Source organism: Electrophorus electricus, chromosome 16, assembly GCF_013358815.1.
Source record: "Electrophorus electricus isolate fEleEle1 chromosome 16, fEleEle1.pri, whole genome shotgun sequence".
NCBI classification, from domain to species: Eukaryota; Metazoa; Chordata; class Actinopteri; order Gymnotiformes; family Gymnotidae; genus Electrophorus; species Electrophorus electricus.
This window is the reverse complement of record NC_049550.1, coordinates 6,376,376-6,400,333: the sequence shown is the minus strand read 5'-3', so window position 1 is coordinate 6,400,333 and position 23,958 is coordinate 6,376,376. Positions and strand designations below refer to the sequence as shown.

Here is a 23,958-nt window from a genome sequence, read left to right as displayed (position 1 = left end):
GTGAACATGTAAATAGCAGATGTAGTTTATTGTATATTCGTATAGTATCATGTGCTTGCTTATGTTAAATGGCATTATTGCTTGATTAAAGTGAAAGCAGCGTTTAATTAGTCAGAAGAGCAGGTGACTTGGAGGTAAGTAAGAAAAGGAACAAATATTAATAGTGAAGACCGAGCAGTGACAGTAAAGAGAAGGTGGTAGTAGTGCTAATAATAAAAAAAAAAAATAGATGAAAATTGAATAAAATATGAATAATCAAGAAAAGTCCTAATTTGAAATAAAATGGATATATGAGCTGGAGAGAAGATGATAGTACCAGAGAAGAGGAAGAAAGACATGGAGAGAGAAGAGATGATGGGAGAAAAGAGGCGAGGAGAGACCTAAAGAGGAGAGGAGGGGAAAAACAAGATCGGATTGAAAAGGCGATTAAAATATAGGCCCAGAGGAGAGGAGGAGAGAGTTTTGAAAAAGAGATGATAAGTTAAGAAGTGAAAATGAGCAGAGCAGATGTCCCTGATGCCCACCCAGTTGTACTTGTAAGTAAATAAAAACATACATTACCTAAACCTTGGTCACAATATCTTCACTTGTCTTCATATAACAATGCATAGATTTCTGTTTATATGATTATGGTTATACTTTATTAGTCCCTTTGACAATTGGCCTATCACGTTTATAAAAAAAAAAAGAAAAAAAGTATTTTAAAAGTCTACATTATATTACAAAGTTTTACTCTTAAGATTTTTGAAGACAGAAAAGGAGGCCATAGAGCGAGGTAGGTCATGGATTGGATGGCGAGGGACCGCGCACATAAATATACCCTCAAAAATAGCATCTGTTGCTGAAAATGTAAAATCTAAATGTCGAAAATGTAAAATATAAAGACATAGTGTAGGCTATTGGTATACACATTTCTGTCTTAATAATTCAAAAATGCCATTTGAAATAAGTTTTTTAATTAAAGAGAAAAACGAAGAACATTTACTACCAATTTTGTCAAAATGAAAGGATATAAAATACAAAGCCTTGCCTATCAGTTTACTGCAGTTTTGTTCTGAACTTTGCTCTGAAGTGCTGGTAATGTTATCTAGTGCAGAGTGATACAATTAGAATTCATTTTGAGCTTTCAAATTAGGTTAAATGACTTATATTGTTTGTGTAACTTACAAAGACACACATTCACCTTGAAACGCAGAGAAAAACACTTATATATATATATCCGATCTTGTTTTTCCTATATATATATCAGACTGATCTGTTGTGTCTTTGCACATTGAAGAGGTCCCAAACTCTCTTCTATTTCCCCCTTCCAATGCACAACTCTGGTGTAATCTGATAACTTTTAAATCTAGAGATCAATAGCACTTGTAGTCAGCTATAAAATCTATTGACCAGCGTCATATATACATATAGGCTGCCATGTTTGAACGATCAGTTTTAACAGTTTTAACACCCACACAGGAAACCTAGGGCATCAAAAAGGCTTTGATGCCCTTGGTTAAAACTTACAAAAATACAGACATATATTAGCACCAGCCAATGGATAAATGATAAATGAATGGATAAATGATCATATGCTAAAACTGAAAAAAGGCATGCATAATTTCTAGGATTTATAATTAACATCTTTATAGGAGACAGAGGTACTCTCCTTACAAGGCATATATTTAGCTTCATAAAGAATCATCTATTATTGAAGCACAACATAGGACAGCCCAATAGAGGATACAAATCAGGACAGTTCAAACATTAGTCAAGAACACACTGCCTCTTTGACCATTCCTCGTGATGCACATGGCCCACGAGAGACATCCAGATGCCCTGAAACAGGTCGAGTTTATCTCTGCTTTTGTCATGCTTTGGCTGGTCTGAGTAGGTTCTTCTAACACCATCCAGCAAAAATGATCCCACCCAAAATGTACAAACATGGACGACCCCTTACACTGGCCTCCCTTTATACTCACCATCATGGAAGGAGACTGTGGCAGTATGCATTAGTAGCTACAGTGCCTCACTAAGCCTGGCCTCAGGAGCCATGTTTTTTTGCCTAGGGGTGCCTTAGACCTGCCAATTTCATTTAGCAACTGAAATCATTTTAACTTTCTCTCTTCATCATGTTCCTAATCTTTTTTCCCTCTCTTCATCATGTATATTGCAGGATGAGGTTGAAATAGGTAGACAGGCATGTGGTGGGGGGCGGGTGGGGGGGGGTGTTCATGAGGAAGCCATGCAGACTTTGGACCACAGTGCAAAACTTTATGCGATATACCGATAAACAGACAGATTATCCCTAGAGATGTAACTAGATGGATTGTACAAGGCATTGTGGACACCGGTTTCAGGGCCAGGGAAGCAAGAAGGATGTGGCGAGGCACAGAAAGTAAGGGCGGCAATAGGGGACCACACGAGAAGATCCTTTTCACCATTACCACTTGACATTTACCATTCTGAATTCACCTGGCCGCACGAAGATAAAGCCCCTCCCCTCTAGGTGAAGATATGCACCTGCACAATGCCCACAGGCAGTCTATCCTCTCCAAACCCTGCAGGATAGGCCACCTTGGGGATCGGGTGCACTGGGCACCAATGATCAATAATGCCCCCTTTGCTTCAGGAAATCAATGCTGACTGTACCTGTGGGCATGCCCATTCTTTATACCTTCAGTTCAAGTCAAATATTCAGTGTGTCCTTTTCATTTTCGCACCAGAGATGGAGGTTAGTATTAATTTAATTAATTTATGGCATTTAGCTGATGCTTTTATCCAAAGCAACTTACAATTATGATTAAGAACAACTTGAGCAATTGAGGGTTAGGGGCCTTGCTAAGGGGCCCAACACTGGCAACTAGGCAGCAACCTTCCAATTACAAGTCAAGTACCTTAACCACTGCGCTACCATTGGCCGTAGTTACAGTAAGCTTTAGAATAGCATCTAAAGCTGTGTATTTTTGATGCCAGGAATGGAGCATACTATTTCCCCACCAGTGACTTCTTTGCCCTTTTTTTTTCTCTGTGAGTCCCCCATTCCCATCCTCATTGCCCCCCTGCACCCCCTTTATCTCCGTCCCCTCTGCCTCTTGTTTTCTTACACTCTGTGGGTCTCTTAGTTAAGAGAGAAGGAGAGAAAATAACTCAGCTTTAGTTCTCTTCAATAATTCATGGTGCTGTATTGTGTGGATGCCGTTAACTGCTACTTAAAAGTAATTAATTGATTTTCTGACATATCAGTTAGCAGCTCAGTGAAGTGACAGAGCAAAGCACTCTGCCCTGTGCTCTCACACTGGCTAACACATATGCATTCATGCGTGCGTGCACACACACACACACACACACACACACACACACACACACACACACACACACACACACATACACACACACACACACACACACTCTATCTCTATCTCTCTATCTCTTTCTCTTTCTCTCTCTCTTTCTTAAACAAAAGCACACACATGTGTAACACACGTAACAGAGTGTTACACTTTGATATAGTCATATCATACATCATTATCATATCATACATCGTCACCCTATCAGACCATCTATTGTGTATGTGTGTGTGAGATTTGCTTTTATTTATTTATTTATTTATTTTATAACAGGACTGCTCACACACACACACACACACACACACACACACACACATACACACACACACACACACACACACACACACACCAGCTGTATTGACATTACCATCGATGAGAGCATCCCTTCAGCAGCATCACATGCTGTAACGTCAGCACAGTGTGAGGCTTTTCCCATGGTCCCCTAGTCCAGGCCACCCTGCTTCATGGTGTATATCACAGTTATGGACACAGCCTTCTCTACAGAGCCCACTCTACAGAGCCCTTTATCAAGCTCTGAATATCTTAGACAAAACTTCCGTGGTGCAGCCTGCAGCGTAGTTGTAAGATAAAAGCGCTGTGAGAGGCCCCAGAGGAACTGCGCCACCCCCCCCAGAGGGCCCCAGCGATGGAGAAGGCCACTGATCTTTGCCCCTAAAGGCACTGTAATGGTCCCAGTGTGAATTTCAATCTGCTCAGTATATTTTAACGATAGCTTAGCTTTTATTTATTCATTATTCACTTTATTCATTCGTTATCTATTTATGTATATTTTTGGTATTCTTAGATCACTAATATTGATGAGTACCTTCACAAAAAAGACATCTAACTGAATTTAAATTCAGTTTTCAAAGAAGTTCAAGAAGTTTAGAATTTTTAATTTTTTTTTATAAACTTTAAAAGTTTGGAAGATTTATCTAAAATGTTAAGTGAGAAAATGTTACAGAATAAACATAGACATCACTGGAGCAATGCGCAATAAGAGCTCTTGCAGGATCTCACTTCCATTAATCGACTGATCACATTAAACACTGGCTGCAAGATCATTTTCCAGCAACAAACAGTGAATCCTGCAGAATTCAAGAGCTGGATTGGTTCTCAGAGACCAATGGTTCTACAGAGGCCATGTGGGGTTTTAGAACAGAAATTGAGGATGTGCTGCAGACCTTGCTTGAATGTCTAAGGTCCATATGGTGAATTATTCAAAGGTCCTCAGCCTGGCAAAGACAATCAGCCTTATGATGAGCACTGCTTGCAGAATCACTGATTGATTTTATGACACAAGTGATGAGGGAGCGGAGGCAAAGTCTGAAAGGAGAGAGAGAGAGAGAGAGAGAGAGAGAGAGAGAGAGAGAGAAAAAGAGAGAGGGAGAGATGCAGGTAAAAAGAAAATTGTGTTGAGTATGTTAATCCCTCAAAACTTCTGTTATTCTCAAGTTCCAAGGGCTGACAGTAAGATTTCCTTGAGCACAGACAAGCACAGACTCTTTACTGCAGGAACTGGTTCTCATAATAAAACATGTCCCTGGAAAGAATTGCCCACATAAAGAGGCTCCTACTCTTCGACTTCTATTCATCTGCTTCTGTACATGGCTGATAGGTACCTGTTGTTAGCCAGGGTGTGTACAGAAGGCCTGGTTCAACTGATGGGAGAGAAATTAGCCTCAGACATTATACACACACACACACACACACACACACACACACACACACACACACACACAAAAACACACACATCATTACCTCCCACATATGGTTATAAATACTGAGGCATGCAAAAGCCCTCTCTCCTGTCATATATAAAATAAAAACAGATCTGATACTTTGATATTTCTTTAGGGCCTAATGGGTTACTTTAATGGGTATTTTATTCATCATAAATCCATATGAAGAAAATAAAGGTGATTTCATTTTCCAAGTACAATTTCTATAAGTGGAGGCTTCCAGTAACATTTTATAATGCAGAGATTTCTCGTAAAAATATTTTTATACAATATGCATATGATGACCCTGTATCACTCCATACAATAGTGGTTAAAATAGAGAAGTTCTGCAGTTCTGTTTTGACATAATGTAATTGGATTTTTTCCACAATATAATTTATTATCTGCTCTGGTGCATAAATGACATGATTGTTTTGACTTCCCTTTTCCAAATTTTACGGAAATTATTCCGTACAATGGTCTTTTAAGTAGCTAAGAGAGGGATATTAACCTTCGGATGCCAGTCAGAAGCTTCAGCCAGAAAGAAGTAGTGAGTGATGAGGCGACCAGGAGCCTCTGCCCTCCATGCGAGGTGAGAGAGTGCGGGAGGGGCGTTGGAGCAGGAGAACCAAGATGCTGCCCTAAACAGCAGGTGGCAGAAAACAATGCCCGGTACAGCCGACTTGGGTGGCCACTCACTGGAGCACAGTTGGGCTCCTGGGGGCCTGCACTGAACTACTCTACCAATGGTAGCTGCGGTGATGACTGTGGTGATGCATGCATATGAAGGCAGGGAGTATTCATCCAAGTTGATTTAGCCAACCCTGCCCAAGGAAAGTCTTGACTTATCTGCCAGCTAACACTCTGTGCCCCACAAGTATAATTCTTGATTACTTAAAAAAAAGTTTTTTTCTCAGTTGGATAGCTGACTCATGTGTGCTTGGCTATGCATTTTTTTAAAAAATTGTGCTTTAAAGTTTTAATTGACTAGAGAACTTGACTAGAGAATGATTTTGATATGTGAGTGGACAAAACAATCCCAGATTTGCGTAGTCTTGACAATAACATGAATGGAAACATTAAGAAGGTATGCCTTGAAGTAGCTAATGTGGCAGGAAACATATGAGCCTGACCCTTGAAGGGCTTCTTTAGTGAAGGTGACTACATGGTAATTTACCACCTCAGTCCAACAATACACCTTATTTTTATGGAACCTGCCTTCCCTAGGATACTGCAGTGTGCCTGTCCATCCTTCAAATATTGCCCCCGTCTAGACAAGGGATTCTTCCTTCCATCATTCCATGCCACCTAGCAATAAACTGCTAGCCTATGACATTGTGACATCACAGGAAGTGAGTGACTAAGTAGTTACAGGCTGTGCCACGGCAACGGACTGAGCGGCTTTGTGTTTGGAGCCAGACTCCAAGCTCTGCTGTGCTGGCGGTTGAGCTTGGTGGTTTAGTTGTGGTCAGATGGGGCAGATGGCCTCTTTAGACACTGACTCAGACATCATACACAACAAACCAAAAACACAGATGCTCAGTAAGGCCAACAGAATTATCCACTGCTGCCATTAAACCAGCCATAAGGGACACTGCGGCGTTATAGGAATGAAGGACCTCATTAATTGCTGTTATCCTTTTTCATCTCTGTACCTGAGATATGCTCATGGCATGGCTTTCAGGAAGGTGAAACATTTTTAATGATATTTACAGGTGGCTATGAGCTTAGATTTTAAAGGATGCACAACAACAATCTGTTGTTTCTTGCAACCAGCAATGTGCTAAAAATGTTTAGATGCAAGAGTCAGTTTGATGAATATGAAGCACAGCAAAGGAGAATAGTAATAATTTGAAGGTTCTGAAGTAAATGTTCTTTTCCTTTGAGTTACCAGCAGAAGTATTTCATTTCATTCAATAAAATAAGAGAAAATTCCGAAAATCTTTGTTCAGTGAAAAACTGGCTCCTTCTACTTTCTTTTACTGGCATTGGAGATCAGAAACCTTGGGATTTGCAGTGAATTTTGCAGTATGCCCTGTTGGTGTATGGCAAGCAACACACCATGTCAGCAACTGTTCTAAACTGTTGGCTGCTTTAATGAAACAGATTTGAGGAAGGAAAACTAAGCAGGCAAATCTAGATGGTGCGTGCAAACAGCTTTTATACTTCATGGCTCTTCTGCATTTGATGACAAACAAAGACCTTGTGCATTTGTGGCCTGGCTTCCGTGCAAATCTAGGCCATCACATGGGATATGCTCAATTTGGCGCAAGAATGATGCTCGAAGAAAAAGTAATTAGACACCTGCAAAATCAATTAATGACTCAGGAGGGCCCGGGCCCAGGCCCAGGGCCGAGGTCATATATGGCCCGGACTCTTCTCAGTGCCAGCAAGCCCAGTCAGTCATTTTTACTTCCACTCCACCACAGGGAAGAACATCTTGGAAAACAGGGACACTCTTCCATTGGGTGACATATAGAGAAGTGTCTTCAGATTAATAAATCAACAGCTATTGAATGGAAAGCTCCCAAACAAGGCCCAATGTAAGAAGGAGTATCTGCCCAGAACTCTGCATCTCAGCCTCTTCAACTGCGCTGACAAAGTCCACAGGAGTTCCCTTTGGGTTTGCCCTTGCATCAGTTTATCCATTACTGAGGTTCTGTGGTTGGGGGAAGTGGCCCAAAATCAAGCCCTAAACCTTCATAGCATCAGACATATAATACCATTTCCTTTGTGGTTTCACAGCATGGTGTGGTGCTGGCAACAGAGTGGAGCATGGTTGGAACTGCATGCACTTTGAACCATTGGCAGAATTCAGGAATGTCCCCAGTGATCACCATTAGCACATATTTCTACTGAAAGTAACAGAATAAAATATAGAACTGTGCAGGCATAAATAGACTTCATTGTCAAATTCCTGTTTTTCTTTATTTCGAAATCCTACTGCCTTTAACTCTATAATGTCTCAGTGTGCAAAAACCTCAGGTGGAGAAGTTGTATATGCCCAAAATAGACTAGAATGATTAAGTCAACCACAGGATCACTGGACAGTAGACATGTATATATACATGTATATTGACATGTATACATGTAATAAAAGCCTTTGCTGTCTCACTGACATTTATGACATGTGCACATGGGCCCAGGAAGAGCATGGGGACTGAAGACACAGGCACTGCCTGGAATAACAGTTCATATATTCTATAATAGGTCAGTGGTGTATGCTAGCATAGCATGTAGCCTCCTTAGCGGCTCATTCAAAAGCAGCAAAACAATAAAACCCAAGAACCAGACGTGCAAATAATGATAATTACATCTAAGAAAACATGACGGAAAGTGGCATATTGTTATTTTTTCCTCCAGAGGCTCTTGGTACCCTTGTTTGGGGATTTCTTTTGCTCTTTTGACAATAGAACAAGAAGCCTTTGTCTTTCCTGCTAGCAAACTAGGCTGCAGTACCCAGATTAACCGGTAACCACAGACAGCATCATTTGGGTCTATAAGAAACCAGACAAACCTTTGGTTGTCGAGCGATGAGCGCATTCGGTTACAATCTGAGGTAGGAACAAAGAGACTCCAACCAAGAGACGCTGTACAATCAATGGAAACACCCACCTTCTCTGTCCCTATCTCTGTCTACGCCAGTCTATTCATGCTCTATGAAACGCAAATCAATATCTGCAGTCTGCCACTGGTAGGGTCCAGGCGTACCCTCCAAGTGCCCGATCTACACTAGGCAGCTTGGTCCCAGTGAGGAAGACTACAGCATGTCGGTGTACCCGCAACAGCAATGGCAGTTACTCCCAATCAAGCTTCCCACTGACCCGTCTGAGACTCTGCCATCACCAGGGGCCAGCGAGGAATATTGGGAAAGGAAGAGAGCGAGAGAGCAGCGGCCTCACTCTGGAGGGGGAATGAGAGCAGGAGTGAACATGCAGCCTTCAGGGAGAATGGATGAGCCGGAAATGAGAGTTTTATTAGAGATTCTCCTCAGTGTGCCACAGATGTCACACGGGTGAAGCGCAGTGGCCGCGCCTCTCAGATCTCAGGCCAAGGCGCCACATGGCTCGGTCCCCCTTGGGGAGGGGTGTGGGTGGGGTTTAGTAGTGGGGAGAGGGGGCGGAGTCAGGGAAGGGGAGGAGAGGCTGGGCTGAGATGCGGGAGGAGCCAGGCAGAGCCGAGAATCCCAGCAGTGAGTGTGACATTTTCTTCCATGCATTTTCAGTAAGGCCCACAATTTACATCAGGCCCACCAGGAGGGAGATGTATGGTCTGCACTGGTGTATATTTTATATATTTTATATTCTCATATTTATGTTTTGTTTATTACTTATTACAAAACTGTCAGTTTTGTGGCCTTTTGGGACGTAAAGAAAAGTTGCTACAAAAATTTCAGAATTTTCTTCTAAATTTTCTGATAGGCTTTCTGGCCTCAAATGAAATCCAGTCCTACAAAAAGAATTTCAGTGAGAATTAACTTAAGTACCAGCCAGTCTTAACTGTACATGTAATAGTATCACTTGTTTTGTACACCTGCAAAGTTAAACTTTAAATCTGACTACTTCCTCTTCTTACATTGTTGCACCTCTGTGAATTATAATAGGAAGTTAACAATGGTGGTGACAAATGTCTGTAGCTTTTGTATACATCTAATCCTGCTTTGCCGTAGTCAATGGGAGTAGTGCAAGACTATCAGGTGCTCTTCGTGTGGGAAAGCCCAATGGCACTGTAATTTAGTTCAGACTTTAATAAGAGACTACAAAACCTCTCCTGGAGCATTTCACCCGTGTTGTGATGATACTGGTTGAGTCGCAAAATAAACTATGCTCTTGCTCATCTTAATGTGTGTGGAGTGAGGTGACAGCCATTAGTAAAATGATAAAGAGGGAAGCAATGTTTCTCTCAAGACCAGACAGCATGGTGTGAGTTTTCATGCCTGTGGTGGAACAAGTGGTCCCTGTAGGGCGAAAATTCCCTCCGTCGAGTGCCGCCTGACAACAATGGCTGTCTTGTTCATCCGGAACGCAAATGTTGTATGATGATGAAGCTGATGATCATGACTGCTCTGTGTTTTTGTGTGGGTGGTTGGAGATGAGAGGCAGTGGGGAGACGAAGAAAGACACTGAGACACCACAGGGAGAGACCCTGAAGCTGGACGAGGAAACAGACAGACAGACGTTTTACCCCATGTGCTTTTTTACTTTGATGCATTTCTCACTGGCTTTTTGTCTCCTTCCCCCAGACCATCTAATGAAACTCTGGCACCAGTCTGAATCAACATACGCAAATGTTTGCACCGGTGCCCATGAACCCAACGTGTGTTCCAAGACTCGCCGACATTAGCCTAGGGGCATGACCCAGCTCTGTCCTTTGGCTGGACAGCAGGTGAATGTGACACAGTGCATATCATAGCCACTCGCTCAGCGACAGTCCATGGTGGTTCTCTGACTAAGCATAGCTCACCATAGAATGCCCCTTCCATACCCCCCACCCCCCGACCCTACAGTGATGCCAGGCGCCTGTATGACGGCGCTGGAAACAGGTGGCACTAACTATGCCAAGGAGGTGGGGCAAGATGAGCTGAATTGCACCGACATGATTACTCAAGCAGATGTAGGGGCTATGGGGGGGGGAGAGAGAGAGAGAAAGAGAGAGAGATGTTCTCATGGCGCAGAGGGCCGCACGTCGACTACAAACGGACATGTAATGAGTGACACAGGGGCTGGTTACCACACCTGCGACATGCACATGGGTGGCAGCATTAATGAGAGACAGAGGGAGCGGAAAAGAGAGGAGACAAACAAAATCAGAAATTCTGATGATTTCAGAAAGAGATGGTGTAAGAGAGTACTCAGTATTAGTTTGAAGTACTAAGAGATAGATTTAAAAGTTGTTGGAACTATGCACGCAAACAGAAGTACAAGTGGGTTTGAAAGAATAAAGGAAACATTTTAGATATACAGGAGCACAGGATCAAGAATGAAATAATATCTGAAACAAATTAGTGCTATGAAAAGAGAAAGCTTTATTCCATAATTGCCCTCTGTTTGTATCTAAAATGGCATTGATCATATTCTCAGATGGGAGATGTCTATCCTACAACATAAAGCTGGTGAATAATTTATTTTGGGTATCAACATGCTTTATCAGTAAACTCTGAGTAGTTCTCTGATGTTTTAAAGACAGCTGTCTTTATGATCAAAATTTGGCAGTAAAGCTTTTTTTAAAATATTTTGTGCAGTTTTTTTTGTCCTCTTGCGTTAGCTGATACTGAGGAGGAAGGAAACCACAGCTGTAAGGATACCGTTAGGAACTTTCAGTCTGGCCTCAACTGACGTGTTCCTTGTGACATTTAAACACACACACACACACACACACACACACACACAAGAAAGTGCTCAATGCTGTCAATCATTTAACAGTACTAGAGTGGTCCTAATGTGTCCTTTGAGAGTAGGTGTGTGGAGTTACTCATGGAGAGTCAAAATTATTCAGATGATCTATAAAGAATTTTATCATTGTACATGAAATGCTTTCCAGATCAGAAGTCTGAATAAAGTCTGCATATTTGTATGTGTGTGCACGTAAGCTCACGTTGTGCTTGCCTGCATGCGGATGAATAAGCCTATGGTTAGGCTACTTTGCATGTTGGTGAGGAACTGCGGCTGCTTAGCTAGCCACAGTCACCGCTCCGTTACCGCAGGCTGGCCGCTGCTAACGATATCATGCTGAACTGAAGTTGGTACCAAACACAAACCTACCCCACCATCACTACTAAAAAGGCTCTCAGCCATTTGATCTCTCAAAGTGTCGCAGTGGCTGTGGTGCAGATGGTGTGTGCATGGACACCGGTGCTGGGGCGCTCGCAATCAGAAAAGGGGGTTTACATGCGAGTGATCCTTTTGCACATTTCCTGTATGCTCATTACTGCTGAGAGGAGAGGAAGGCGAGAGAGCGAGAACATGAGGCACGCCTGCACCTTGCAGCAGTAACCCTTTTCCTGTCAGTGCCGCAAAGCAAGTCCTATTCTGTTTTGTTTTTTTCTGTTTCATTTTCTTGTAAAGAGCACACCAGGTTTGGGTGTTAAAATAGAAACCCGGGAAGGTTGCAACTCACAGCGATACAGTTGTTTTTCGACAAAACGATGTAATCCGGCTGACAGGAAGGTGGAGGCTGATGGGGGTGTGGGGGTGGTTGAGGTGTGGGCTGGGGGTTGTGGGGTGTTCGAGTTCACAATCTCTTATCCACACCAGCAAAAGCTTCTGGTCGGCATTGTGTGTTTCACTTTGTTCCCGCACTTTTGAGGGGCCCAGGGTGAACATGCTAGGGACGAGGAGCAGACCACAGTGTGGGATGAGCTCTGGCTTCTCGCTTGCATACAGGAAGGGATGTATACAGGACATGCTCATGTTACACATTAACATTAAACGTATTCTCGCATCAAACAGTTTAATTACCTAGCAAGCTGCTCAATGACTGTCAACCAGTTTATACACTCATGTAGCGATGAAGACACTGGAACCAGATGCTGCACCAGTTTGAGTACCTGAAGCACATTCTTCATTTGCATAAAAAACCAAATAATCACACAAAGCGAATCTAAATGTCAAAGGTGCAGTAGATGAATAACATGTGTAATAACATGGATATAATCTTTGTCACAAGCTGAGCAAAGCCTTTATGTTAGGGTCATATACTGTGCTGAGCCCAACATACAGGGCCAATATAGTCATAGAGGGCTGTTATAGATGCCCATGAAAGGCTGGAGTGTCAGCATGCATGGCTCTCAGTGTTCAGCATTCTTCTCCCACTCCAGTTCGTGGTGGGCTTAATAGTTATTTTCCAAGTTGAATCATATGCGTTACTGCATACAGGCCCTACAGCACAGAGTTTGACACATGCACTCATTTGTTGAAGCTATTCACTGCACCTCCTGCTTCTGCTAATGACCTTGCCTCCTTAATTAGTGAATGCTACAAGCAGCTAGTGCATGCTGGGTTGAGGTAGGGTGAGGTGGAGGGTGGTGAGGTGGGGGGGGTCTGGGACTTTGATGGGTTCCGTGTCTGTATGAACAGTGCATGTGCATGCAACATGTTTTGTTTTTTTTTACAGATTTTCCAGAAAACTTGGAAGCTTCCTTATAAACTATGGCATGGCAAGATGTCACTATGCGCCTGACTGAAAAGAACGAGTGTAGCAGAGAGTCAGAAGGGAGAATCACATGCAGCTTGACGTCCACTGGTATAATAGCACTACAGTTCATTGTCTTTACTTCTTTTAAATGGCAGACTCCAATTTCCACCTCATTTTTAATTTGTTCTTCAGTTGGGTGGGGTTGGAGTAGAGGAAGCACCATGTGTAAACGTATACAGTGTTGTGCACCCCCCCCCACACACACAGATGAAGCTCAAAGTACACTACTAGTGCTTTAAAATGAGCGATAGTAACTGCTGCCAAACAGGTCTGCTCCAATGGATTCCCTGTAGGACATGTAGAGAAGGCCATACACACTGAAGCTGTACATAATAGCCACACATCTATGAGTTGCTTTCCAGTCGTTTTGTTGCAGCAGTGCATTGTCAGAGAAAACCAGCTTTGCCAAAGGCTGGCAGCAGAAGCCAAATGGAAAACAAAAGCTTGGAACAATAAAAGCTGTAGCCTGCTGGAGCCTGATGAGGGAGTCTGATATGAGGTTTAGCTAGATCATTGGTCAGTCAGCTGAGTGGCTAATGTGGTGTGATGTGAACAGTTAATTGTAGCACTTTTGTGTGTGTGTGTGTGTGTGTGTGTGTGTGTGTTTTTAAACATGCATATTTTAAGGATGTGATGAAGTTTAAAATATTTTTAAACAAAATAAACAAAATAATATTTTTAAACAAAATTCTTAAATAAAAATTTTGAATATTTTCAGTAATATTTAGCAATAGCTTTTTAAAGGAACAGTTTGTGCTCAAAAATAACTTTTAATAAAACAATCCCACTCAAGGTGCCAATTTCCATACATTTGTGCATAATCTATAACACAAATGATGTATGATATGGTGTCTTGGGAGTTTACACAGTGCTTGAAGTCACAGGAGACCATCTGCCAGGTCGTCCGTGCAAAATAGAAGCTCTGTACCTCAAGTACACTGATCTATTTAAATAAAAGTAAAACTTTGTTCCCACATTCCTCACCCGGTAGTCCTGGCCACCATGAGCCAGCCTCTAGCTCCATGTCCCTGGCTCACATCTGAGCACCTTTATCTGCGTTCTTGGAGCCTAACGGCCCAGTGGTTGGCGCCACTCCCTCCCTACCCCCCCCCCCAACCATCCGGCGGCTGTCCGACGCTGGGGCTCAATAGTGGCCTGCCATCCTGTCTGCAGGACATCAGGCTCAATATCAGCAGCTGTGAAGCCCACGAGTCACCGGCTCCCTATAAAAGATGCGGGCCGCCGGAGGGCAAAAAATCCATTGAGTCGGAGCACTGCTCTGGGCCCGGCACGACAGGAAACTCGATAGATCCCTGGGCGCTGACCTGCACCATGGTTCCTACTGGCTCCGGAGTCTGTTATAGTGACATCAGCATTTATTGAGTCTACGTTAAGGTAGATCAGGTATTAAGGGATTCTATGGTGCAGAAAGATCTCTGGAGGGTGCAGCATAGAAGGATTACAGTTAGTCGAGCATTGGCTGCATGGCCCAGATCATGGGCGGATGGTAGATGGTGTTGCTATGTATAAGTGTGCTTAATGAAGGGCTAGCATGGCATGTAGGGTGCTAAAATAAATGACTGCTGGTGCCATCCAGACCCCGTTCCCATAACACACATCGGGTGAGTTATGGGCATTGCTTGAATCCACTTAGTGCACGAGTTGCACTGGATCTCCAACTGACCACCCCCGGGCAAAGGGACGAATGAAGGAATTATAGGCCTGCATGAGCCTCTTTTTGTATTTGTGGGGACCTGGAAGGGTGGCCAGTTTCCTTCTCGGGTGCCTGTCGATGCTGATAACCAGAATCAGCAACGAGCAGGCATTTGGCCACTGGGACGTGGGTCCGTGGTCTCCAGCCTCCAGCGAAGGCCATGAAGCCTGCAGTCAGCCATAAATCCCTCAACATGAAGCGGCTGCGGTCCAGGGGAGCATGAAAACAGCCTTATAAAGCTATCGCCTTCGGCTAAACACCTGCAGATATATGAGTCAGAAACCGGGACTAGGAAAGATGGAGAGAGGTCGGGAGAAGGAAACAGGTGAAGACGCGTGACGGAAGGAAAGAAAGTGGACAGGCCTGGGGGAAACTGGGGAGCAGGCTGATAATAGAAGGAAGGGATGGTGAGGAGGTAAACCCAGCCTGCCCAGGAGCCCAGTGTGGCCTGCTGTGCTGCATGGTTGTAAAAGCACTGGCGTGATGCCGTGTGGCATAAAGCTTCTCCAAAATCCCAATCACCTGTATTTGCACCTGTAGTTGACACCAGTAAATGTTGTTATTACAGTGGAATCTCTCTTCCCCCCAAACCCCCCCGCCAAAAAAAAAAAAAAAGTCTTAATGTGATGAGGTGTCAAACAGTCAAATGTGTCAACAAGTGAGTATGCAGCAGCGTGGGAAGTGGCTCTGGGTGTTGGGCTTGTCTTTCTCTGTGAATCACCAACATATGCGGCATTTTAAAGAAAGCTGCCTCTCACTGGGCAAATTCAGCAATCTACAGAGAATGCTATGGCCCAAATATGAGTTTTAAAAAAAAGGCTGAAAGAGTGTTACACTTGATGGTCATAAAAGAGAACATCTTTCCCTTGGGTCTGTGACTAGAACTGAGTCTTCATGGACTTTATAGGGTGGCTGGAGAAAGGTGACATCAGAGCACAAACCAAAAGTTGATGCATGCTTACTGGCTTCAAAAACACACAAAACAACCATGTTTTCACACATCCAGGCAGAAAGGGTGTGGGCATGTAGCAGATTTAAGGACAGGACATGATGAGATGCATTGAATTTGCAGTTAGGGAGAACGTAGAATAGTCACAGGCTTGCAGTAAGCTTTTCAAAATGCATGGCAGGAATGTCATTATGGGAGCAGGGAGACCACAAATGCCAAGGCAAATACAAATACAGCAAATGCAAGAGTCATAGGCAAAAAGAGTGGGTGTTCATGCCACACATTTGCACACATGCCCAGTGGAATGATTACAGTGTGAGAGCATAATGTTCAAGCACCTCTGCCTTGAGAAAATATGGATATATGTACTTAGCGCGCACATATTTAGATAGGTCTCTCTCTCTATCTTTCACTCTCTCTCTCTCTCTCTCTCTCTCTCTCTCTCTCTCTCTCTCTCTCTCTCTCGCACACACACACACACACACACACACACACACATACGCATGCATGCACACACACATACATGTACAAACTGTGTGTGTGTAAAGGCAGATGCTAAGCGGAATGCAGTTATAGTGAATAACGACGTCCTTAATACCTGCTCATGATGTTGCTAAAAATGTATTAGTGACTTAGGACTCCACATCAGCATGTGTGCAATAGTTCAATATCTGGTTCTAAACCAATATCTCTTGACAAGAAAAGGCAAAAAGGCCTTCACCAGGTTTCAGAAGTCTTCAACTGTCACCTAGTGAGGCGTCATGAACAGTGTGCCTTGTCTGTGGGAACCAGAAATGTTCCTCCAAAACTTGCACGCTCTTGAACACATGTGAACATGAGTCGAGTGCGACTGATAAACTTCCTGTGTTAACTGACAGTGCTCGCAAGACACGCGAACGTGTGCGCACGGGAGGGCCAGGAAGCCCAAAACAAGGCTGCAGATATCTTTCAGAGAAAGCATGCAGACAAGAAAAGCTACCTCCAAACAACACCGACATAAATGTACACCAGTGACAATGAATAAAGCAATTAAAACAACCTCAAACAACCTTGTCAAAATTGGGAATCTTTATCAACTCTCCAGCTGAAGGCTATAAAGGCATATAAAGGATATTTCAAGGATTGCAAAAAATATGGGTTTTATTTAGTGATTCAAGAAGATTGCTAAAAGAAAATAATCAAAAACCCAAATAAACAAAAAACACAAATTCAAAACTGCATACTGTGGCCTAAATAGGTCAATTGTGATGAAAAATGTACCTAAGAAAGGGGCATTTTGGAAATATTTCACATAGCCTGACATAGCAAAGGGAAAGTCCAGTGAGCTAAAATTGGGACTTTGTTTTTATCAGTGTGCCTGGGACTCATTTCCTTGCCATAAGAGCAAGATTGTGCTTGATAAATGTGAACCACATCATTTTAACAGTACACAAGTCAGAATATTTACATTTGTAAACCATGTACCTTCAGAAACCCTTTCATGGCACTGAAAGATTTCAGTGATGCTGAAAAGTAGCACAACTGAAGTTTTGTCAGGAGTACAGTAGAAAGCCTAATCTGTTGATTACACTATCAATAAATCTATAGTATCCGTGTAAAACAAGAGGGATGTCCTTCTTACAGAAAATCAATTGGTTATTACTAAAGACTATAGCTTATATATAGTCTTATATTAGAAATTGGTTATATAATTATAACGGCTGTATGAACATCAGATGTTGAAGCTATAAAATGTGGATACTGTTGTCAGAAAGAATAACACAGCATTACATACATGTTTGGGTTATATGGTGCTAATCTTTGCACATCATCATTTACTATGTATATAGTATTGCTCCTGTCACAGCTGTGCTCCACGTTCCAATTTCTGGGTGTGTTTATGACTTCATCTGTCTCTCTGTCTCTCTGTCTCTCTCTCTATCTGGTTCTCTGTCTCTGTTTCATAAAATCCCAACACCAGCTCCCCCTCTCTTTGCCTGGGTGTGGACGACAGCTCTCTGGTCTGCAGTCTGTCCGAGGGATCTGACACACTAGTAAAGAATGTATCACTGCACCTTTGGTCCTTAGCCTCCCTCTCTTGCACCCATCCCCTTTGACCTCAGAGAAGTCAAAACACAACTGTACTGCTAAACAAAAATATTTTTAAATAGAAATAAGCAGTCGTAACATCTGTTAGCAGTCTTCTGGACATGTCACAGTAAAACACTGGCCTGGTATCAATGATATGAATCCAAATGAAACATTTATTAACTTCAGACATAACATCTTGAGCTGAGCTGCAACATTTACAAATGAGTATTTAAGATACATGTCACACCACATTGTTGCCTTACACTGTGTTGAAGTAACTGTAGTCCAAGAAAGAGTGCAAAGGGCATACGTTTGACTCCACTGTGTTAAGAGACTGCTGTGTCGTTGATGGTGTAGTGAGGTTAACCAGTGGAACACTCAGTAACCCACAGCCCTGTGGTTTTCAGATTCAGCCACGAGATTTCAGTACACCACTGACACAGCAAACCAGCAATTACGAATTTCACTCATATATTTCTCCATATCGCTCAGAAGTTAGTTTGCATGGCGTGCGGTCGGGAGACGTAAGACAAAAAAACGCAAGGGGGCAACTCTTCGTTTCATAAATTCGTAACCCTTGTGTTTCAGCCATCTCAAAAGGATTCTAAAGGTTGGCAATTGACTCACCCCTGCTGAAGCAAGACTGGTAGGAGGTGAAGGTTTCGAAGATGCTGTTCGAGGCCATGCTGAGAGGCTGCTTCTCAAAAACTTTGTCCTCCTCTTCGCCGGAGTCCAGCGGCTCCAACTTGACGTGGCCCCGAATTTTGAGCACCTCCGAGCTTTGCCCTACAAAAACCAATGGCACAGACGTTGACGACACGTGAAAGAGGTTTGCCTGCGATAAAAGCAGGAAAGGGTCTAACTCCTCTACGCTACCCTAGATCGTAACCCCCCCCAACACTCTCACACACACACACACACACACACACACCAAAATACACACCCACACCCTCAACCCCATGGTCATCCGGGGTTTGTCCGGTTGTGTTGTCAGGGCTGTTATGTCCTGGCGTGTTGTGCATGGCTCAGAGGCAGTGCAGATGGTGATGGACAGTCAGACTGAGATCGACTGATGCTTACCCTTTGTGAAAAAAGAGAAGGAGCACAAATGTGTCGCTGTGGCTTCTTTTTTTTTTTTTCCTTTTGGTAATCCGGGTGATTCACACTGACATCAACACATACGTACAGTACCCTCCTTTTCCTTTAGTTGTTCTCTTTTGGTCTTCTGGTTTCCCTCTATCTATCTTTATCTCACGTTTTCTCTAGGGCTCTGGGAGCCGTGACTGGTGGCAGTTTTGGTTTGTGGTTGTGGTGGCCCACAGAATGCTCCTTGCAAGCCAGGCAACAAGTTTAACTCTTCCCTTCTATATATAAAAAAACAAAAAACCCTAACTCTAAGTGCTCAAGCGCCATTGGGCCTCTGTGGTCACATGTCGTCCTGTGGAGCAAATTTCATTCTGACTTTTTGTTTAGAGGCTCTTCTGTTGTACGCTCTGGCATTGTAGCATGGTGTGCCAGCCCTCACCTGTCCACTTTCACTCCACACAACAACAGGAAATTGACGTGGTTTCTTTTTGTGCAAGAAGGCATGGTGCAAAAGAATGTAAATCTATGGAGGTGCTGCAGCAGCTGTGGCCAAAACTTTAAAGTGTGGTACGTGCGCATGGGTAATAAACAGTCAGCGTAAGGTGAGTCACTGAACACAAAGTCTAACCATGCAAATCTCTCTTCAGGAGAGCACACAATTAGCCCTGTGTCTGTCACATCATTGGACCGCTTCAGTGTCTCAGAATTTACATGTCATCTTTTCATATCTGTTCCATCTACTTATTTTGCAAGAGAAAAGAAGAGTGTGTTTACTTACAGTAACGCTCTCCGAATATGATCGTACACTTGTTTGTGCAAGCAAAAGGTTTTTGCTTCTTGCTGACGGTATGTTTATTGCACGCAGTCACTGTGTGTTATGTACACTGAACTACAAGGGTCTCTATTATGTGAGGTTCCCTTTCAGACCAGTGCATATCTGAGTACTGCTCAAACAGGAACACAGTCTGATATGCGAAATAGTAAGCCATTGTGGATGTTTAATTTTGGGCAGAGGACGGCACGTTCAACAACGCCTCCTCCAAACCCTCAAACCCTATTATGTCGCTCTCAGACACCTGGGTCCGTTCCTCTTACGCCCCCGACCTGTAACGTACCCGTGCACCCCTCCACCTGCACCACGCCTCCAGCACATGCCAAACACACCCACACCTGCGCTCGCTTTTCCGCACGGCAATTTGGGTGCTGGAGTCGAGCGTGGGTGGGGGCGGAGTCCTGCGGCTCACGTTAGCGTTGCGCGGCCAGCTGCTGCTTCACCCTCTCGGGTTTCAGACACAGACATGCTTTAGGCCACGGAGCCTCTTGAAGACAGAGGGGCTGCTGGAGTCACGGATGCTAGCTCTTGTGGGCCTGACAAAAATGTTTATCATGTGTAATGTAAATTGAAATTCTCTGCATCTGTAAGCATAAGATGAAGAGGAGGCACGTTATTGTATAAAAGAGCAGACAGTTGGATGCTTATTTTTTTATGATGCATGCTTTCAAGTTACCTGAAAATACTTTTTTTTTTTTTGCTGAATAGGTGTGTTGTGAATTATTGCCACAGCAACATATATCTAACTAGTGCTTGACAGTCCATTTCTTGTGATTCTCTTGAGATGCATTACAAAACCCCCCAGAGTAGAGGCTCTAGAAGGTTGTGTCATTCTAGGCCCTGACTCTGACACTCTTAACTATGGATTTCTTGCGCCAAGTTTTCATACCAAGGTAAGCACTCCCAAAGTCTAAAGTCTAAGTTTAAGCTGTCCCAAAGTCTTTAAACAACCTTAAACGTAGCTTGCCAATCCTATTAATATGCTGAGCCAACTGGCATTTCACAGCTCCTGAATACCTGGCTCAGGTGTACTGAGTACTGAAGTGAGTTCGTCATCACTGGTGTCAGAAGTAAATTCTGAAAGGAATTAATTAATCGGGTCCAGACACTAGAGGCTGTTTACAATTACTCAAATTCGGATATGTTTAGGAGCCTGAGCAGTCCTGCATTTGCATATGTGGGATCAAATGTGTAAATATTTATCAAAAAATGTAGATGTAGTACCTCTAAGTTTCATAAACTATGCATACACTGTTCCACACAAACATAGGATTTTTGAACCAATCAGATACTGCCATCTTCTCTGGACATTTTGGCTGTTCAATCTCTGCTACCTAGGTAGGCTAATAGGCTGTGATAGCTATAGTATATTATACTAGTAATTATAGTTACTAGTTATAATAGTTTTTTTAATCAAAATTTCTAGTCTCATCATTTTTTTTTAGTTATCTGAATATAACTACAAGGAGCCCCAAGCTGTTGCAGACAAGCTGTCTTGCTAGTTAGTTATGATTAGCCACATTTTAATGTCAGCAAGACTGTTGACTGTACTAAATGCAGCTGAACAATTAGTGCAGCAAAAAAATGGGAATTCACTTACCAGAGCAGTATGATGACCTGCTTTGGTATTTTGTTAGAACAAAAATGCAGTTTCTAGGGAGCTTCTAGTTTTAAGGTCAGACAGGATCAGTCTATAGCACTTTTGCCTGGAAGCTGAGAGTGGTAATGGGACTTGTAAAAAATCTACATCACAGCACAGTGGACATTCCCTTTATATTCATCAATGTTCCTTCTTCATTATCATTTCCTTTTGTTAAAATAACTGGGTCATCGGGTCACAGAAGGGCTATCCATGCCTACCTAAAAACGCATATAAGAGCAAAACAGTACTAAACAGGTCTATAAACGAAACAGCGCTGAGAATGTGCCTGGAATGCTCCTGTTTGATATCTGGGGCACACAGCTGTATAAAAGAACATACCCCCTGCTGGGTTCCCACGACAACTTGTTGCTCTGCTGGAGTTACATTGCCCTTTCCATCAGACAACACTCGTTTCCTTGCTGGACAGCTGATGGAGATGTTCAAGTCATTCATTTAACGCATCAGGAGATTCAAGCAAAAAACATGTTCTGTGTACTTCCGGTACACGGAATGTTTGTCAACCGTGTTGATTTGAATCATTGTGGGATTTAACTAAAAAAACAGCCAGCTCAGCTCAAGGATTTTCCCTTTGAACATTGCCTTTTATTGGGACAATAAAAGAGTGCTGTACAGAGAAGAAACAGCAAAGAGACCTTTCTAGGTCAGATGTTTATCATAGATTTCCTTATCTCCTTGGAGAGCAGTTCCTTACACATCACAAAATGTTTCAGAAAAACACAGCACAAATTAGAAATAAACTTTATTTAATTAAAAAAAAAAAAAAAAACACAACATGAATAGGGAATCCACTTACAAGAGAAGTTTGATTTTTCCGTGTTCCAAAAATTTTTCCTCAAACCTTTTTCAAACATTTCCAAGAGTCAAGGGATCAGAGGGAGGTGCAGAAGAACAGGGTGTGTGTGATGGGGGGGGGGGGGGGGGGGGGGGGCGGGGGTGGAAGTGGTGGAAAAAGGGAAAGGGAGTGAGGCTGGAGCAGCAGTGAGCAGCTTTTATGGGAGCGTCAGAGAGAATGAGCCAGAGAGCACCTGCTGAGATTCTTGTCTGTGTGGGAGGATGAGTCAGGGCAACGGCACCGCGCGTGCGCCACTCAGGGGGCAGACACGGCAGCAAACTGTGAGAATTCCCCTCCTGGTCTCTGGTCGTGTTAATCCACATGTCTGGAGACCTAGTCAGTGGGTTCTTATCCTGGGAACAGCCTCGGCGTGAAATGAAGAAAGAATTGGGCTCACCCAGCGAGGCCGCAGAACGAGAGCAGCACTCTGAACGACGATGCCCTCAGAACGCTGATGGCTAGCAACGCACCCCCCCCCCCCCCCGCCCCCACCAAAAAAAAAAAAGGCATTGCTGCTTTTCACAGGCCAGTGAAGTCAGTGGGCCAGTCTGTGAGGATTTTCCCTGAATGATTTGTGCCGTTACTGTATGCATATGTGATATTATGATGCTAAAAGTGTGCATATCTAATTACTGACACAAAAACAAAGGAATGTCATCATCTTAGTCATGATGAACATTTGAACATTTATATGGTGTGATGGGGAGGGGTGGGTAATGGAAAGAATGAAAGGTGACTAGTCAGAGTAGTCAAACTATTAAGTCTCCATCTCTGCAGGGGCTTTAGTGACTTACTGGCAGACTGTGTCATGCTGGCTCCAATCAGCAGTGAGGCCTGAAGATAAAAGTCATGCCATCTGGATTCATGTCCACCAAGTCTAGTAGGTTTTTGTAGAGTCACAATTGATAATGTACCACTGTAAATGTTGAATATGTATGCCAGTTTTGCCGGAGTATAGTCAACTGTGTTAAATGTTTCAGGTAATAGCTTGAGTGTAAATGGGCAGCTAAGGAATTGCTGTTGATTAAGCATTAGCCAGTATAAATATTCCACTAATAAAACAGCTAAGTGTATGTATTTGTGTGTCTGTGTGTGCCTATGTGTGTAGTCTGCTGTGTTCATAGAAATTCAGTCTTTAACAAAAGGTCAAAAACAATCCAAACTATTTTGCTTATAGGGGGTAACTCTATATCTCTCACATTAGTAAAACCTACTTTAGTGGGAACCCAAAAAACAGTTAAATACTAGACTGTGCATGTGTGAGTAAAAAGGAGAAGCATGCATGGATGAGAGACAGAAACAGACAGAAAGGGAGAGAGAGAGGGATGGAAAGAGCCCTGTGTGAATATCTTTCCATATGTTAGAACAATCCAAGTCTGAATCGCTGACGGTAACGTTACTAACTGTCAGTCGCTCTGCCTCCAGTCTGCCAAGCAATGAAACATGAGAGCAGGTGAAGCAACAGGAGAAACAGGAGTGCGCCGCTCCTTTGTGCTCTCAACAAAAGCAACCGGCATGCTTTGATCCTCAAACGTCCACCATTAACTCACAGAAGCCAAAACGCCT

At 43.1% G+C, this 23,958-nt stretch overlaps 1 protein-coding gene across 3 annotated transcripts in view; it reads right to left on the bottom strand.

Annotated features, from left to right (window-relative positions):
• Positions 1 to 19,075, bottom strand: part of runx1 (RUNX family transcription factor 1) — a 36,657-nt gene extending 17,582 nt beyond the window's left edge. For 2 of the 3 annotated variants that reach the window (XM_027018506.2, XM_027018508.2), the window contains exons 1-2: positions 18,923 to 19,043; positions 18,607 to 18,765 (exon numbers count right to left, since the gene is read on the bottom strand). In XM_027018506.2, the coding sequence (XP_026874307.1) occupies positions 18,607 to 18,765; positions 18,923 to 19,001 (238 nt within the window). In that variant the 5' untranslated portion in view covers positions 19,002 to 19,043. The other variant, XM_027018510.2, reaches the window with a different exon arrangement.
• Between the last annotated feature and the right edge of the window lie 4,883 nt (positions 19,076 to 23,958).